This window comes from Drosophila santomea, chromosome 2L (assembly GCF_016746245.2).
Source record: "Drosophila santomea strain STO CAGO 1482 chromosome 2L, Prin_Dsan_1.1, whole genome shotgun sequence".
Classification (NCBI taxonomy): domain Eukaryota; kingdom Metazoa; phylum Arthropoda; class Insecta; order Diptera; family Drosophilidae; genus Drosophila; species Drosophila santomea.
The window spans coordinates 4,556,155-4,574,862 of record NC_053016.2 but is presented as its reverse complement, the minus strand read 5'-3'; the positions used below and the strand labels follow the sequence as shown (position 1 = coordinate 4,574,862).

At 51.1% G+C, this 18,708-nt stretch overlaps 1 protein-coding gene across 20 annotated transcripts in view; it reads left to right on the top strand.

The window, feature by feature from the left end:
* The window catches only part of LOC120451455, a 126,158-nt gene that overhangs the window by 70,238 nt on the left and 37,212 nt on the right, over positions 1-18,708 (top strand). For 13 of the 20 annotated variants that reach the window (XM_039635146.2, XM_039635137.2, XM_039635203.2 and 10 more), the window contains 22 exons: positions 1,085-1,228; positions 1,290-1,367; positions 1,500-2,120; positions 2,414-2,635; positions 2,754-2,936; positions 3,187-3,672; positions 3,733-6,165; positions 6,231-6,854; positions 6,924-7,241; positions 7,537-7,860; positions 8,065-8,382; positions 8,446-8,778; positions 8,845-9,171; positions 9,400-9,717; positions 10,110-10,436; positions 10,503-10,826; positions 11,028-11,657; positions 11,715-12,053; positions 12,119-12,427; positions 12,810-13,136; positions 13,215-14,804; positions 14,926-18,117. In XM_039635146.2, coding sequence (XP_039491080.1) covers positions 1,085-1,228; positions 1,290-1,367; positions 1,500-2,120; positions 2,414-2,635; positions 2,754-2,936; positions 3,187-3,672; positions 3,733-6,165; positions 6,231-6,854; positions 6,924-7,241; positions 7,537-7,860; positions 8,065-8,382; positions 8,446-8,778; positions 8,845-9,171; positions 9,400-9,717; positions 10,110-10,436; positions 10,503-10,826; positions 11,028-11,657; positions 11,715-12,053; positions 12,119-12,427; positions 12,810-13,136; positions 13,215-14,804; positions 14,926-18,117 — 13,767 coding nt within the window. The remainder of the gene's footprint in view (positions 1-1,084; positions 1,229-1,289; positions 1,368-1,499; positions 2,121-2,413; positions 2,636-2,753; positions 2,937-3,186; positions 3,673-3,732; positions 6,166-6,230; positions 6,855-6,923; positions 7,242-7,536; positions 7,861-8,064; positions 8,383-8,445; positions 8,779-8,844; positions 9,172-9,399; positions 9,718-10,109; positions 10,437-10,502; positions 10,827-11,027; positions 11,658-11,714; positions 12,054-12,118; positions 12,428-12,809; positions 13,137-13,214; positions 14,805-14,925; positions 18,118-18,708) is intronic. The other 7 variants (XM_039635232.2, XM_039635249.2, XM_039635283.2 and 4 more) reach the window with 4 other exon arrangements.

The window sequence follows — 18,708 nt, the reverse complement described above, 5'->3', positions numbered from 1 at the left end:
TCCTGGCATCGTGGCATAGCCGACTACTTTCAACGCCAATCACATAGCTGGCCAATCGTAGTGACTACTTCAGTTTGATGTCATGATTCTTTCTCTTCTCTTGGATTTCCAGCCATTTTTCTTCTTGTGGTGCATATATATGTATGACCACCCATTCAAATAGTGCGGGCACCTTGCATGCAATCATTTGGATTATTTCCTGCAATTCCCGTGTGTTTTTCGCTCTCGAATTTCTAAATTTATGTATGTTCCCCCACTCCTTATTGCTTCTTCGGCTATATTTCGCCAAAGACCCGCACCATCACCCACCGATCTCCCCACCACGAGCAGCACCAGAGATGTTTGAACTCCGTGTGTCCACCAAAGAAGCTTTTGAACGAATGCTTGTCCTTGGGAGTTCAACCTGTACTGCAATCGTTTGCATGTCGATTTATGTTGCAATGTTGTTCGTTCATGTTAGTTGCCTGCTTTTTGTCTGCCTGATTGCCTGCTGCAAGAATCATCACCAAATCCTCAGCCATTATCCACCCCACTTTGAATGTTTCTCGTTACGTCTTCGAAGGATCTCAACTCGCATGTTTTCTCCATATCTCAGCGCGACACCTTCCAAATGTGTTCAAATCTGTGTTGATTTTGTTGTATTTAGTGCATAATCGTTTTCGTTTTTCATGCATCGTAAGTGTAATAGTTTTTATTGTAATAAGTTGCATGTGGTATATTGGTAACTAAGAATAAAACCCTAGCACTAACTCACTTAACGCTTATGCATGTGTATATGTTGTTTTATGCAACTGCTTAAAACTAAACTTTATTTAACCGTAGCTAAAGCCTGCTGAATATTATTTAATAGCTTGACTCTGGAGTTGAAGAATTAGAGTATATATTCTATTTAAAAACAAATATTATACTAACTGCATTGAAAAATTAATGAAAAAGAAACTACCTACCGAACAGGATTCTTGACCTAAAGTGAATGACTTATATTATAACGACCTTATATCCACGCACGATAGTGCTTAGATAAAAAACATCTTTTTTACCTCAACTAATGCCTTCGTGTCCATTGCTTTGAACGCATAAACAGAGATCGGATGCGCATCGAGTGATGAGTGCCCGTCCCAGCAGGCGTGCATTAATGCTCTTTGTGTGGATCCTTGCACCTTTACCAATCCCTGCAGCCGTAATGAAGATTGCCGTGTTTTTAACCATCAGCCATTGTGCTCAGCAGGTGGGTATCAATAAAAAATGAATAACTGGTTCAATTTAACTGGTTTAATCTAATCCCGCAGAGCACGGTCGCACGCCTGGCTGCGAACATTGTCCACCAGGCGCAAACTGCGATCCAACAACCGGTGCTTGTATAAAGGGTAAGTTTTACAGTCAGTCCTTCTCCTCAATCAATCTAAAACTCTTAGCTTTAAGTGTAAATACGATGTGTACATATTCTAATTTAAAATTAACCTCCCGTTACACCCGTGTAAATACATCTCTCTCCTTAGCTAATGTAACAATAACAACTATTACTACCAAGAACTCCACATCTACCAAGATACCAACGAAACCAAGAACAACAGCTAACCCAAACACAGGCGTCAAAACGACACCGACAACCACAAGGGTCACCACAAGAAATACCACCACGACCACAACCACTACTACCACTACTTCCTCCACTAGCACTGAATCGAGCACAATCACAAGCGCTACTAACCAGACCAGTAAGAACCAAAAACCAGACACAGAAAGCACCACCTCCCACACTGATGCCACGAGGCGGTATCGCGATGGTGAGAACAATATCACCGATACTCCAACACCAAGGCCCACGATCCACACGACCACGCTGCGGGGCGAAGGTATCATAAGTGACAGTCAGAGTCGGTCCACCACGACGCCCAAAATGAAAACCACCCGACTGGATACTTCCAACGAGGTCCCAGATACCACCTCGCCGTGGCCAATAGAGCTCCCAACCACGGAGGGCACCACCACGGAGGTCTACAACACCATGATTGCCCCGGTGGTCAACACCACTGACACCTCATTAATTAACCCATGTACAGTAGATACTAATTGTGCCCCTAACGAGCACTGCAAGCTGGGCCATTGCCGTAAAAAAGGTATATTAAGTTAATATGTGACATGCACGCCACTTTGGGAATCCATCCTATTAATTGGCTAAATAACCAGCCATTTTAATTAGAACAAATTCTTTTTTTCCCAAAGTGGCACTAATAAAATTAAATTGTACATAAATGTGTATTCTGGCATTACAAACTAATTCTGTTGTAAAAATTGTATATATTAAAGATAGCCCTTGTACATATTTGGGGTAAATTGATTTACAAAAAAAAAAAATTACCATCACCATTTTATTAACTATTTAACTCACTAAATCCTTTCTAACAAGTAGAACCGCCGGGTTCACCGAAAACGCCCGAACCCTGTCAATCTAACAACGACTGCATTGAGAGCGAGGCCTGTTACATGGGACTGTGCCAGGATCCTTGCGAATTTGCCAAGATTTGTGCCGCGACTGCCAAGTGCACCGCCAAGAGTCATCGACCAGTGTGCACCTGTCCGCATGGCCATGAGGGCAATCCGATGGTCAAATGTGTAACCACTCAAACCTCAAGTAAGGCACTAATCAATTAATCAACAACTTTCATTTACTGCATAGGGTATACTACCAATAATTGACCATAAAGGCTCCGCTTTTCCTATCTGAATAACGTTATTTAACCAACTTGCAGTTGAATGCACCGACGATTCGGACTGCGGTGTCACGGAAGCGTGCATCAACCAGCTGTGCCAGCATCCTTGCGATGTCCACGATCCTTGTGCCACGAATGCTGTTTGCATCAATAGCAACCATGCAGCTGACTGCAGCTGTGCGGATGGCTTCCAGGGCAATGGATTTGTTGGCTGTCAGCCAGGTTAGTATACCCTTGATCAACACGATGCCGCACCTCTGTTGTCCTTCTCGAAATCTCCTGCTAATGTGTCACCATGTCTCGTTTCTAAAAATCTCTCTCTTTCATACACTGTACAAATCCCCGTACACCACGACACATGTATAAAACTTGTACCGCCCCGACACCATTCAACTCTAAAAACCAACAACAAAATATAAATACACCCACCGATCCAACCGAATCGCACCGTTATCCTAACCAAAAACCACAGCACGTTCCCATGTCTGCCAATACAACGAGGACTGTCCACCGACGAAGCTCTGCGATCGGCTGAACCGCCGCTGCATCAATCCCTGTCAAGAGGACTCTTGCGGCGAGAATGCCGAGTGCATACCTGTGAACCATGGTACTGACTGCCGCTGCCTGCCCGGATTCCTGGGAAATGCCTACGTGCAGTGTCTTCCTAGTCAGGGATGCCGCTCCGATTCCGAATGTGATAGTAGTCAGGCCTGCATCAATGGAAAGTGTTCATCGCCCTGCCAATGTGGAGCCTATGCCCTCTGCGATGTGGTCAATCATCGTGGTGTTTGCAAGTGCCCTCCCGGCTACAACGGAAATCCACAGGTGGGCTGCAGTCCGCCTCAAGATCCATGCGATCCCAATCCATGCGGCTTAAATGCCTTGTGCGAACTGGACAATGGAAACCCCATCTGCTACTGCCCGAAGGGTCTTACCGGAAATCCGTTCAAAAATTGCAGTGAGTATTGTCTATATTTCTAGATATGCCAAGGTAAAACTGACTTTGACCATAATTTAGTTCCTGAGGGAGATGAGTGCACACCGAATCCCTGTGGTCCCAACTCCGGTTGTCGTCGCGTAGGTGGAAACCCGGTTTGCTTCTGCCTGCCGGAATATGAGGGTCAGCCACCGTCGATTCCTTGTGAGCTGCCTTCGAATCCTTGCGACCCATCGCCTTGCGGGCCAAACACTCAATGTTCCGTACTCAGCAACGGTTTCTCCAAGTGCACCTGCCTGCCGAACTATGTGGAGAGTCCGAACACCATTCGTGGATGTGTTGAACCAATTAACCCGTGTGACCCGAACCCTTGTGGAACTGGTGCAATCTGCGATTCATCGCGCCAGCCCGTGTGTTACTGTCCGGACAACAAGATCGGCAATCCTTTCAGACTGTGTGACAAACCTGCAGTTACCATTGAACTTTGCCAGCCAGGACCATGTGGCCGAAACGCCGAGTGCTATGTGGCTGGAAATCGAGAGGAGTGCTACTGCCGCTCGGGATATGTGGGAGATGCTTACCAGGGATGCCGTGAACCGAGTCGCACCGTTTGCGACCCCAATCCTTGTGGACCTAATGCCAACTGCGTTGTGGCTGGCGACGGACAAACCGCATGCGTTTGTCCAGACGGTTTATCAGGAGATCCCACGTCCCCCATTGGATGCCATGGGTATGAATGCCAGGTGGATGCCGATTGTCCAAACAGCAAGGCCTGCATGGGCTATCGCTGCTACGATCCCTGTCCGGGAGCCTGTGGCCAAGGGGCACACTGCCAAGTTGAGGAACATCACCCAGTTTGCTCTTGTAACGCCGGTTTGACTGGCAATCCTGGAATTCGCTGCTATGCTTTGGACCATCCCAAAACGAATCCTTGCGTTCCAAGCCCTTGTGGCCGAAATAGCGAGTGCAAGTTGCTGAATAACCGAGCTGTCTGTTCCTGCATCCCAGGTTACCTGGGCGATCCCCAATCGGGATGCCAGCCTGAGTGCGACATCAACTCGGATTGCGGTGATACCTTGTCGTGCATCAACCACAAGTGCGTGGATCCCTGTGCCGGAGCGATCTGTGGAATCAATGCTATCTGTAATGTTCGCCAGCATACGCCAGTATGTCTTTGCCTTGACGGCTTCGTCGGCGACGCCTTTTTGCAATGCGTTCCTATTGGAATACTGAAGAACGTTTCTCGGGATCCGTGTGCGCCGTCACCTTGTGGTCCTCATGACGTGTGTTCGGTATACGGCGATGGAGTGGCCCTTTGTGATCCCTGCTTTGGACCCAATGCCCAGCAGAATCCTCGCTGCAGACCCGAGTGCGTGGCCAATTCGGATTGTCCGTTTGATCGCGCGTGTTTGGGCCAGCGTTGTCTGGATCCATGTCCCGGATCCTGTGGGCGGAATGCTATCTGCAATGTCTACGAGCATAACCCCGTATGCGCTTGTCCAACAGGACTATTTGGAAATCCCTACGAACAGTGCACGACTAAGTCGGTTGTCGAGCAGCCACCACAACCAAGCTGCGCCAAACTCCATTGCGGTGCCAATGCGGAGTGCAAGCGTCAGCACAGCGGCCTTGCCTGCGTCTGCCGTAAGGGTTACTTCGGAGACCCACATATTGGTTGTCGGCCAGAGTGTGTTCTCAACAGTGACTGTCCCGCTGAAAAGGCCTGCTTGAACTCCAAGTGCGTAGAGGCGTGTAACGGAGTGTGTGGCGTTAATGCCGTTTGCCGTGTGGTTAACCATGCGCCAGTTTGCATATGTGCCGAGGGATATAGTGGAGATGCCTCTATTGCCTGCAATCCATTCTATCTGCCACCTCCAGAGCGACCTCATCCGTGTGAGCCATCGCCATGCGGACCAAACTCTCGATGCAAGGCCACCCCTGATGGCTATGCAGCCTGTTCCTGCCTGCCCAACTTCAAAGGAGCTCCACCAGTCTGTCAGCCAGAGTGTGTGGTTAGCTCGGAGTGTGCTCCCAACCAGGCATGTCTGAATCAGAGGTGCGCAGATCCATGCCCAGGTATTTGCGGTGGTGGAGCTCGCTGCGAAGTGCTTAACCATAACCCCATCTGCTCTTGTGAGGCCAACTTCGAGGGTGATCCGTTTGTGGCGTGCTCACCCATTCAGGATCCAGGTCGCGACATCTCTGTGCCAAAGAACCCGTGCGTGCCATCTCCTTGCGGACCCAACTCCATTTGCCAGATTAAACAAAACCGACCAGTCTGCTCCTGTGTGGCCAACTATATAGGCAGCCCGCCGTATTGCCGACCGGAGTGCACGCTGAGCAGTGAGTGTCCATCGGACAAGGCCTGCATCAACGAAAAGTGCCAGAATCCGTGTGCCAACGTATGTGGACACAATGCCCGTTGTACGGTTATCGCCCACTCCGCCCACTGCAGTTGCGATGAGGACTACGAGGGAGATGCCTTCATTGGTTGCTCTAAGAAAATTGCAGAAAGTATGTATTCCTGACCCTACTAGATACACATTGTTTATACATTTTCATATTATAATTCCAATTAGGGCCCGGCGATCACATTGATCCATGCTACCCCAACCCATGTGCCGAGAACGCTGTTTGCACGCCTTACAATAATGCCGCGCGATGCACCTGCATTGAGCCATACAATGGCGATCCCTACAGTACCGGATGTCGACCGGAATGTATCTACAGCTCGGAATGCCCCTCATCACTGGCCTGCATCAAGCAGCACTGTCGCGATCCTTGCACGGCTGCTTGTGGAGCGAATGCCGAGTGTGCGGTGGTTAACCATTTGCCCTCTTGCAGTTGCACCAGAGGATTTGAGGGTAATCCGTTTGACGGATGCAAGCGGGTGGCCATTGTGCGACCCGAAAGCGTGTGTGAGCCCAATCCTTGTGGACCGAACAGTATCTGTCGCTCTGTAGAGGGACATCCTACGTGCAGTTGCCAGGTTGGCTACTTCGGAGCTCCGCCGCAGTGCAGACCTGAATGTGTGGTCAGCTCAGAGTGTGCGCAGCATTTGTCCTGCATAAATCAGAAGTGTATGGATCCATGTGTGGATACTTGTGGATTCAACGCCAAATGTCAAGTCAACAACCACAATCCCATCTGCTCCTGTCCAGCCAACTATGAGGGAAATCCATTTGAGCAATGTGTGCCTAAATGTAAGTACCAAAATTACTTTAAGTGTGAATGATTAAATATTTATTTCATTTGTTTTGAAACTTTTGCAGCTGCAGATCCACACCACAACGTGGATCCTTGCCTGCCCAGCCCATGCGGTTCCAATTCCATTTGCCGAAATGTGAACAATAGAGCGGAGTGCTCTTGTGCGCCAGGAATGTTCGGAGCACCACCTAACTGTCGACCAGAGTGTGTGATTAACCAGGATTGCCCATCAAATCGGGCTTGTATACGACAGCGGTGCGAGGATCCTTGCATTGGAATTTGCGGCTTCAATGCCGTGTGCTCCACGCAGAACCACCAGCCCAAGTGCAGTTGCATTGAAAGCTTTGAGGGTGATCCGTACACCGCCTGCAGAATGCGTGAGAGTGAGTACCAAACCTTTGACTATTTGCTATCCTTTCCAAGAGCGCCGATATGGGCTCCAGACTTGCCCTTAATGTTAAATGTTTCTTTCAGTGGTGCTCTAGAAGTATTGGTATTGTGGTGTACATTTTATGCATGTTCCTCGTACTGTGTACATATTATGGTCTTCATCTATGTATCTATCTATCTATTTTATTATTACCTTAATTATTATTACTTAGTCTTAAGAATATTCTGTTTGTACATTCGTCTGTATGCATCCGCATTGCCTGCTTGCTATTTTCATGACCATGACAGTCGTGGTGCTAGATCCACCCACCGATCCATGCTACCCATCGCCATGTGGTGCGAATGCCATTTGTCGCGTGCGCAACGGAGCCGGCTCCTGTTCCTGTATCCAAAATTACTTTGGCGACCCCTATATCAACTGCCGCCCTGAATGCGTCCAGAATAGCGATTGTCCCAGTAACCGTGCCTGTATAAACATGAAGTGCCACGATCCTTGCGCCAATGCATGTGGATTTAATGCCATTTGCCGGGTGGCTCATCATCAGCCCATCTGCAGTTGTGAACCTCACTTCACAGGCAATCCACTGCGCGCATGCGTCGAGAGGCCCACAAGTATGACTTTGTCCTGGGTTGGGTCGACTTGATTGGACAACGAATCATATTATTTTAAACTCGAATTACTTAACCAATTTTTCCTAACTATTTGCGTTGGTTCTTATTTTTAGATGACAGATTTGTCATCCAAACAAATCGACCCAACTCGTTGTACACCTTATAGATCAGGAGTCTTTACCTAAATGCTACTTCCCCTTATAGACATGTACCTTCCCCTGCCCAAAGACCCTTGTAGACCGTCGCCTTGTGGCCTGTTCAGCACGTGCCATGTAGTTGGGGATCGACCTGTGTGTGCCTGTTTGCCAGACTACATGGGTGCTCCGCCCAACTGCAGGCCCGAGTGTATGACCAGTGCCGAGTGTCCTTCGGATAGGGCCTGTATTAACCAGCGCTGCAAAGATCCTTGTCCTGGAACGTGTGGCTACAATGCCCGCTGTCGTTGCACCAATCATTCGCCAATTTGCAGTTGCTACGATGGCTACACCGGGGATCCGTTCCACCAGTGCGTTCCTGAAAGAAGTAGGTTTCCTGTAGAAAGAATCAACATAAGAGAGTTTTCAACTGAGGTTATCATAATTGTAGAACCACCACCAATAGCTGATCCTATTGTTCCGCCCAATCCTTGTGTGCCATCACCCTGTGGACCCAACTCTCAGTGCCAGGTTTCCAGCAGTGGAGCAGTGTGCTCCTGCGTAACCAATTACATAGGACGACCACCTGGTTGTCGGCCAGAGTGCAGCATCAATTCCGAGTGCCCGGCCAGAATGGCCTGCATCAATGCTCGATGTGCCGATCCGTGCATAGGATCGTGTGGAAATAACGCACTCTGCCATGTCAGCCTCCATGCACCAGTGTGCATGTGTGAGCCCGGATTTTCCGGCGATCCATTCTCCGGCTGCTACAAGATTATTGAGAGTAGGTTCCTGTGAGGGTTTCGTGATTTGATAGATACTTATTCCCGTGCTTGCCCCGCCCCTACAGCCCCCATTGAGGTAATCCAACCGTGCCGCCCCAGCCCTTGCGGCTTAAATGCCCTTTGCGAGGAGCGGAATCAAGCCGCCGCCTGCAAGTGTCTTCCGGAATACTTTGGAGATCCCTATGTCGAGTGTCGCCCCGAGTGCGTCATCAACTCGGACTGTCCCAGGTCGCGAGCTTGCGTCAATCAAAAGTGCGTGGATCCCTGTCCGGGAATGTGCGGTCACAACGCCCTGTGCGCCGTCTTCAACCACGCTCCCAACTGCGAATGCCTACCTGGTTACACGGGCAACCCCATCGTTGGTTGTCACATAGTCCCTGATATTCCACGCTGTAAGATCTCAATCACTCGTTTTAGCAGTGTTGGATGTACCTAGGTAGATAGAGTCGGTCTCAAACGATTGCTTTAAATTTAGCTGCTGGGAATACCCCGCTTTCATTACTTTAGTTTTCAAAATGGCCTTCCCAAGAAATCTACTCTACCGTGGTATTACTTCCTTCACTGCTCCTTAGGCCCCCAGTTAGGCTCTCTAATAATTGCTGCCTTTACCACGCCTGTAGATCCCGACCCCATAGTGCCCGAAAACCCTTGCCAACCCTCGCCCTGTGGCCTCTACAGCAACTGTCGTCCGGTCAATGGCCACGCAGTCTGCTCCTGTGTGCCCAGCTACATCGGCTCTCCTCCCAACTGCCGGCCCGAGTGCATGAGCAGCTCGGAGTGCGCGCAGGACAAGTCGTGCCTTAACGAGCGCTGCAAGGATCCCTGCCCAGGCACCTGCGGCAATAACGCGCTCTGTCGCGTGGTCAACCACAACCCCATCTGCTCCTGCAGTCCCGGCTTCAGCGGTGATCCCTTCGTGCGCTGCTTCCCACAAGAGAGTAAGCATCGGCAAGAAGCCAAAGAAAGCTTAGCTTCGGCCAGCCGGAGATTTAAATTCCCCTGCAGAGTTATTTCTCTAATTATTTGATGAAAGCGTTAAGATTGTCCTTTTATCTGTAATTCTTCTGCGTTCAACTAGATACTCAATTACGATTGTACTACCCGACTGCAGGGGTCTTTAAGCCAACTACTCACCGAATCATTTCGTCATCAGAGAGTGCTTTGTTCACTCGATCCATTTCATCACCGCTTGACAACATTATTCACATTCTCTATATATATCTTTACCATTATGTTTATTTCTTTTATATGTACTCTATGTATGGCTTATTTTGGTGCATGATGATTATCGTACTTGGTGTAATGTTATGGTTATAAATGGTGAAAGTAGAGCGGCCGCCCATTACCCATGACCGCATCGAACCGTGTGTGCCCTCGCCATGTGGGCCCAACTCAGAGTGCCGGGTGTCGGCCGCCAATGAGCAGGCTGTCTGCTCATGCTTGCAGCATTACGTGGGTAGGGCGCCAAATTGCCGGCCGGAGTGTACATCCGACTCTGAGTGCCCCGGCAATTTGGCCTGCATCAATCTGCGCTGCCGGGATCCGTGTGTCGGTACCTGCGGCATACAGACCACTTGCCTTGTAAATAATCATAGACCCATTTGCCGCTGCATTGACGGCTATGCAGGGGATCCATTCTCAGAGTGTAGTCCGAAGAGTAAGGGTTCCGAATGCGTTGCTATCCAGGCACATATTAAACCGTTGACCTTTCCCCCATCCCTAGTTATTGTCCCGGTGGAAGTGGCACAGCCCTGCAACCCGAGTCCCTGCGGCGCCAATGCTGTGTGCAAGGAGCGCAATGGAGTGGGTTCCTGCTCCTGCCTACCGGAGTATAATGGAGACCCGTACACGGAGTGCCGCCCAGAGTGCGTGCTGAATAGTGACTGCTCGAAGAACCGTGCCTGCCTCAACAACAAGTGTCGCGATCCCTGTCCGGGAGTCTGTGGCGTCTCTGCCGAGTGCCACGTGATCAACCACGCACCCAGCTGCAGTTGTCCTTCCGGTTTCACTGGCAATCCCTCGCAATTTTGTCGGGAGATACCAAGATGTAGGAATTACTTTCACGTTGGGTGGGTCGAGTTTTAAGGGAACTTTTTATTTGTAGTTTTTCAAAGAAAGTATCTAACAAGATCAGACTGATCAGAACGCATCGTACAAAAACCCCCTAATTTTGTTGAGTTTCCTTAAAAATTGGCCCACCCTTAGTGCTCCCCATTGCCCAAATTACTTACAATAATCCTGATTTTAGTGCCCGCTCCCGTTGAACCTTGTCGGCCTTCGCCCTGCGGACCTTACAGCCAGTGCCGTGAGGTTAACGGACATGCGGTCTGCTCCTGCGCTACCAATTACATTGGCACACCGCCCGCCTGTCGTCCGGAGTGCTCGGTGAGCTCCGAGTGCGCTCAGGACAGGGCATGTGTGAACCAGCGCTGTGCGGACCCGTGTCCCGGTACCTGTGGCAATGAAGCTATCTGCAAAGTGACCAACCACAACCCGATCTGCTCCTGCCCAGCCGGCTACAGTGGCGATCCTTTCGTTCGCTGTGCGCCGTGGCAGGAGGAACCAGAGCAACCCAAGTCCAATGAAAATCCTTGTGTGCCCAGTCCCTGTGGACGCAATTCTCAGTGTCGTGTCGTGGGCGAGACGGGTGTGTGCTCCTGTCTGCCAAATTTCGTAGGCAGGGCGCCTAATTGCCGTCCAGAGTGCACCATCAACACAGAGTGTTCTGCCAACCTGGCCTGCATCAATGAGCGCTGTCAGGATCCCTGTCCGGGATCCTGCGGCTTTAATGCTTACTGCAGCGTGGTAAACCACTCGCCCATGTGCACCTGCGACACTGGTTACACAGGTGACCCCTTCGCCGGCTGCAATCCACAACGTAAGCTTTAGCTCAGTGTCTCTTGGAACTAGTCCTAATCCGCTTTGTGGCCCCCAGCTCCAGCCATATCCGATGAGCGTTTGACCCCCTGCCAACCCTCGCCCTGTGGTCCCAATGCCGAGTGCCGTGAGCGCAACGGAGCCGGCTCCTGTACTTGTCTGCCGGAATATTTCGGTGATCCGTACAGTGGCTGCCGTCCCGAATGCGTGGTGAACAGTGATTGTTCGCGCGACAAGTCGTGCGTCAACCAGAAATGCGTAGACCCGTGTCCAGGTGTTTGTGGTTTGAATGCCCAGTGTCGTGTGTCCAATCATCTTCCCAGTTGCTCATGCCTGGCTGGATACACTGGAAATCCGTCGAGCGCGTGCCGTGAAATTCCCCAGTTGCCCCCACCACGTAGGTTGACGAGTACCCCAGTAAAAGAAACACAATCCAACTGATCCCACCTCCTACTTTCCCAGCCGAACGGGATGAGAACCCCTGTAGACCATCTCCCTGTGGTCCCTATAGTCAGTGCCGCGAGGTCGACGGCCATGCCGTGTGCTCCTGCCTTCAGGGCTTCATCGGATCGGCTCCCAACTGCCGGCCCGAGTGCGTCATTAGCTCGGATTGCGCCCAAAATCTTAACTGTCAGAATCAAAAGTGCGTGGACCCGTGCCCGGGTACATGTGGCATCGAGGCCCGCTGCCAGGTCATTAACCACTATCCCGCATGCTCCTGTGCCCCAGGTTTTACCGGAGATCCCTTCAACCGGTGCACCAAGATATTGTGTAAGCATGATTAGCTCAATAGATGAGGAATGCAAGCCAAATGGGGAAGCTAAGATCTTTACGAATTCGATATAAACCTACTTAAATATCACTACAGTTTATTCCACCTTGTAAGAATTGAAGCCCCCTTAATATATTAAACCCCAAAAGCACGATACTTAATCTACTCCCCCACTTGGCCTGCCGTCCCCATCAAAGATTTCTACCTCCTGCATGTATATACACTATTTAATGTTTGATTTTTCCTTTCTTATTATGTTTATTTTATGTACACTTTGTAAAACCACTATCGAACTCTACTATCCTATGAACCTATGTAAATGTTTGTTTGAATGTGCTATGAACCTACTTCAACTATCTGACACGGCTATATGGCATGTAGTGGAGCCCCCACCCACCGATAAGTCTGGTAATCCCTGCATCCCATCACCATGCGGACCCAACTCGAAATGCCTCGATGTCCGTGGTTCGCCTGCATGCTCCTGTCTGCCCGACTACCTGGGACGTCCGCCAAACTGCCGGCCCGAGTGCCTCAGTAGTGCCGACTGTCCTGCCAATCTGGCCTGTGTGAACCAGCGCTGCTCGAATCCATGCATCGGCGCTTGCGGCCTGCACTCCGTGTGCACGGTCATCAAGCACCGACCAGCGTGCGAGTGTGTGCCCGGTTACACCGGAGATCCCTTCTCAGGCTGTGCGATCGTACAGCAAAGTAATATATCCCTGCCTGCTAATGAAGGTTCAGATTCCCTACTAATATTCGTATTCAATTCTCCCATCTCTCCTCTAGTTGCCCCGCCGGACGAGACAAGAAATCCTTGCAATCCCAGCCCCTGCGGAGCAAATGCCATTTGCCGGGAGCGCAATGGAGCTGGCTCTTGCGCCTGTCTGCCCGAGTACTTTGGTGATCCGTACAGTGGATGCCGACCGGAATGTGTCCAGAACGACGATTGTGATCGCACGCGTGCCTGCATCAACAACAAGTGTCAGGATCCATGTCCCGGAGCCTGCGGCATCAACGCTGAGTGCAGGGTCCTAAATCACGGACCGAACTGCAACTGTTTCGATGGCTACACTGGAGATCCGCATCGCTCGTGCTCGTTAATCGAGGTGGTCACCATACGACCGGAGCCATGCAAGCCATCACCCTGCGGACCGTACAGCCAGTGCTTGGACACCAACAGTCATGCAGTGTGCAGCTGCTTGGAAGGCTACATTGGAGCACCGCCTAGCTGCAAACCGGAATGTGTGGTCAGTTCGGAGTGCCCACAGAACAGGGCTTGCATTAACCAGAAGTGCCAGGATCCTTGTCGAGGATCTTGTGGCAATAATGCTAAATGCCAAGTGGTGAACCACAACCCCATCTGTACCTGCCAGCCAGGCATGACAGGTGATCCGATATCCGGCTGTCAGCCCACGCCTGAAGTCAAGAACGTGGAAAATCCGTGTGTGCCGTCACCATGTGGACCGAACTCTGTTTGCCGAGAGATTGGAAACCAAGCAGCTTGTTCCTGTAACGCGGGCTACATTGGACGCCCGCCCACTTGCCGACCGGAATGTACAAACAATGACGAGTGCCAGAATCATCTCTCCTGTCAGCAGGAGCGCTGCGTGGATCCATGCCCCGGTTCGTGTGGTAGCAACGCCATCTGCCAGGTGGTGCAGCATAATGCTGTATGCTCCTGCGCCGATGGATACGAGGGAGAGCCACTCTTTGGTTGCCAGCTGATTCCAGCAGTGACGCCCACCGAGTCGCCATCATCGCCCTGCGAACCATCACCATGCGGTCCTCATGCCGAGTGTCGGGAGAGGAATGGAGCTGGAGCTTGCTACTGTCACGATGGATTCGAGGGTAATCCCTACGATGCCCAACGAGGATGCCGACGAGAGTGCGAGAATAACGATGATTGTTCCGCTGTCCAAGCCTGTTCTCGTTTCAAATGCGTCGATCCATGCAACAATATCTGCGGAGACTATGCGATTTGCACAGTTGATAAACATGTGCCCACTTGTGACTGCCCGCCTGGATACACTGGAGATCCGTTCTTCAGCTGCAAACCCGTGCCGGTCACACCGCGTCCTCCGCTTAACCCATGCAATCCATCTCCATGTGGACCCAACAGCAATTGTCGTGCGATGAACAACCAGGCAGTGTGTTCCTGCCAGGCGGGTTTCATCAACCAGCCGCCCAACTGCAAACCGGAATGCGTGGTCAGCGCCGAGTGTGCTCCGGAAAGAGCATGTGTAAACAAGAAGTGCGTTGATCCCTGTCAGCATACCTGCGGCATCCGGGCTATCTGCACCACCAAGAACCACAGTCCCATCTGCACATGTCCCAGGACGATGACTGGAGATCCGTTTGTTGAGTGCACTAGAGTTGGTAAGTAATTATATTAATTTTTATAATACTAATAGTACTTCACAAAAAGTAACCTATTTTCCAAAAAAAAACAATGAACTGTAATTTTGCTTACCGAAAACGCCTATAATAATTTCTTTAGCAATCACCAATGACAATACAACACCGTCGCCGGCTCCCGCATCCTGTGTGCCTTCGCCTTGTGGACCCAATGCCAAGTGTCAGATCGTGGGCAATAGTCCGGCATGCTCCTGCCTGCCGAACTTCATCGGGGCTCCGCCTCGTTGTCGCCCGGAGTGCGTGCTGAACTCGGAATGCGGACCTACGGAAGCTTGTATTAACCAAAAGTGTGCCGATCCTTGCTCTGGATCCTGCGGATTCGAGGCCAAGTGCCATGTGCTCAACCACCTGCCCATCTGCAACTGCATTGAGGGCTTCGAGGGAGATCCGTTTGTGCGTTGCACGAAGAAGGAAGAAGATAGATCTCCCCTACCCAAGAATGATCCATGCAACCCGAACCCGTGTGGACAAAATGCGGACTGCTTTGCCGGAGAGTGCCGCTGCCAAAATAACTACCAAGGCAATGCCTACGAGGGATGTCGTCCTGAGTGCACGCTGTCGGCGGATTGTCCTAGGGACAAGGCCTGTATGCGAAACCGCTGTGTGGATCCCTGTCCAGGAATCTGCGGTAACAATGCCGTGTGTGAGGTGATGAACCACATTCCGGTGTGCTCATGCGTCAAGGGCTATGAGGGTGATCCGTTCGTGAACTGTCGTGTGAAACCCGTCGTGGAGGACCCTATTATTGAGGCCTGCTCTCCATCGCCATGCGGTTCCAACAGTCAGTGTCGAGACGTTAACGGACATGCGGTTTGCTCTTGCCTGGTTGGTTATATTGGATCACCGCCCCAGTGCCGTCCCGAGTGTGTGGTGTCCAGCGAGTGCTCCGCCTTACAAGCTTGTGTCAACAAGAAGTGCGTGGATCCATGCGCTGCAGCTTGTGGTCTGGAGGCCCGTTGTGAGGTCATCAATCATAGTCCGATTTGTGGCTGCCCACCTGGCCGAACTGGAGATCCGTTCAAGCAATGCGTTGTCCTGCAACCGATTCCTGCCCCAGATGTAAAGACACCGCCTCAAGATCCCTGCGTGCCATCGCCGTGCGGACCCAACTCGATTTGCAAGAATGATAGGAATGGTCCCGTCTGCCAATGCCAAGCAGAGTTCTTTGGCTCGCCGCCCAACTGTCGACCCGAGTGCATCATCAATCCGGACTGTCAATCTACGCAGGCGTGCATCAACAACAAATGCAGCAATCCATGCCCAGAATCATGCGGAACCAATGCCGAGTGTCGTGTCATCGGGCACGCTGTGTCCTGCTCATGTCCAGCAGGATACGCCGGCAACGCCTTTGTTCAGTGTGTGCCGCAGCAAGAGGAGCCACCGAAGCCTTGCCAGCCATCGCCATGTGGTCCAAATGCCGAGTGCATTGAACGGAACGGAGCCGCTGCCTGCAAATGTATTGATGAGTACCAGGGTAACCCGTACGAGGGTTGTCGTCCCGAGTGCGTACTGAGCTCAGATTGTCCCACGGACAAGACATGCATCCGCAACAAGTGCCAGGATCCTTGCCCAGGAATTTGTGGATTGAACGCCCAGTGCTATGCTGTGAACCATGTGCCCAACTGTGTCTGCGACGATGGCTACACAGGAGATCCGTTCGCCAGTTGTCGTCGAGTGGAGGTCACAACACCACCACCAGTTGCAGATCCTTGCATTCCGTCCCCCTGCGGAGCCAACAGCAAATGCAGGGTCGCCAATGGCTTAGCCGTATGCTCATGCCTGGATACATTTATTGGAGCCCCACCGAATTGCAAACCAGAGTGCACAGTTAATGCCGAGTGTCCTTCGACCAAGGCGTGTCACAAGTTCCGTTGCGCTAATCCTTGCGCCAAGACGTGTGGCCTGAATGCGAAGTGTGAAGTGATTAACCATAATCCCATCTGTAGTTGTCCCTTGGACATGACGGGTGATCCATTCGCTCGCTGCTACCCAGCTCCGCCACCGCCGCCGCCAGGACCCAAGGATGAGCCCGTTAGGAGACCATGCCAACCCTCGCCATGTGGATTGAACTCGGAATGCAGAGTGCGTGACGATCAGGCCTCGTGCTCTTGCCTGCCCAACTTTATAGGAGCACCACCCAACTGCCGACCCGAATGTGTTGTAAACACGGATTGTGCGCCGGACCGAGCTTGCATTGCCGAGAAGTGCCGTGATCCTTGCGATGGATCCTGCGGAGTCGGCTCCGAATGTCGTGTTCAGAACCACTTGGCCATCTGCACTTGCCCTGGAGGATTCACCGGTGATCCGTTTGTTCGTTGCTTCGAGTACATCGAAGAGATCACAAAGTCACCTCCACTCACACAAGATCCTTGCGATCTGCAGCCATGCGGATCAAATGCGGAGTGCCGAAACGGCATCTGTAGCTGCCTCTCGGACTACCAGGGAGATCCCTACACCGGCTGTCGTCCAGAGTGTACATTGAGTACTGACTGCGCCCCTACCAAGGCTTGCTTGAACAAGAAGTGTGTTGATCCTTGCCCAGGAGTATGTGGCCAGAACTCGCAGTGTGATGTTTCGAACCACATACCGATTTGCAGTTGCCTGCAGGGCTACACAGGCGATCCGTTTGTCCACTGTCGCCACGAGACGCCGGTCGCCAAGGATCCATGCCAACCGAACCCATGCGGCCCCAACAGCTTGTGCCACATATCCGGACAAGGACCTGTCTGCGCCTGCCAACCGGGAATGTTGGGCTCACCGCCCGCCTGCAAACCAGAGTGCATTGTCAGCTCCGAGTGCTCGTTGCACACTGCCTGTGTGAACAGAAAGTGCGTCGATCCTTGCCCCGGAGCCTGTGGGCAATTTGCTCGCTGCCAGGTGATCAACCACAACCCGTCGTGCTCATGCAACACGGGCTACACTGGTGATCCGTTTACGCGATGCTACCAGGAGGAACGCAAGCCACCACCGACACCAGAAAACCCATGCCAGCCATCTCCTTGCGGACCGAATTCCGAGTGCAAGGTGCTGAATGGAAACGCTGCCTGTTCGTGTGCGGCCACCTTCATTGGAACGCCACCAAGCTGCCGACCCGAGTGCTCCATCAATCCGGAATGTCCACCAACCAAGGCTTGTATCCGCCAAAAGTGCTCGGATCCGTGTGTGAATGCCTGTGGATTTAATGCCCGCTGCAATGTGGCCAATCATCAACCCATCTGCACATGCGATGTGGGCTATACTGGAGATCCGTTTACTGGCTGTCAGAAGGAGCAAGGTAGGACCCCGTTTTCATTTGCTTAGTGGTTAGGTCAAGACGTAAACCAGCTTGTAAAACCTAATTTGTGGTTTTGGTTTCTTACTGGGCGCCCAGTAAAACACTTGCTATTATTAAAAATCAAACAAAAATGCCGCACAGCCAAAACATTTGTCTGCGTCTTGAAAGAATAAAAAGAATGTGAAACTATAGAAGTCACCTCAGTATTGGCCTACCAAAAAAATATAAAGAAAACTCAGTGAAATTCCCCTGGTACCCTAGATCTAAAATCCTTTTAAAGCAAAGTTTCACATTCGTTACCAGCGCATTAGAACAAAAGAACAATTATCACTTAAAAGCAATTGCAATCGTTGCACTTGTGTCCTACTTGTTTTGCACTATTTGTTTGCACTTGTGTCTCACTTCAGCCGCGTGACTTGTTCTAATGTGCTCTTAGGCAGCTTTTTTATACCACAATTTACATGCATTAAAATCTATGATTATCGCACGCACAGGCACAATGCATTGCAAATTAATGAGTGTTCCAGCAATGTTTTTATACACAAAATCACAGTGCACTCGAATTGCGAAATGCAACTTTCAATTTGGCAC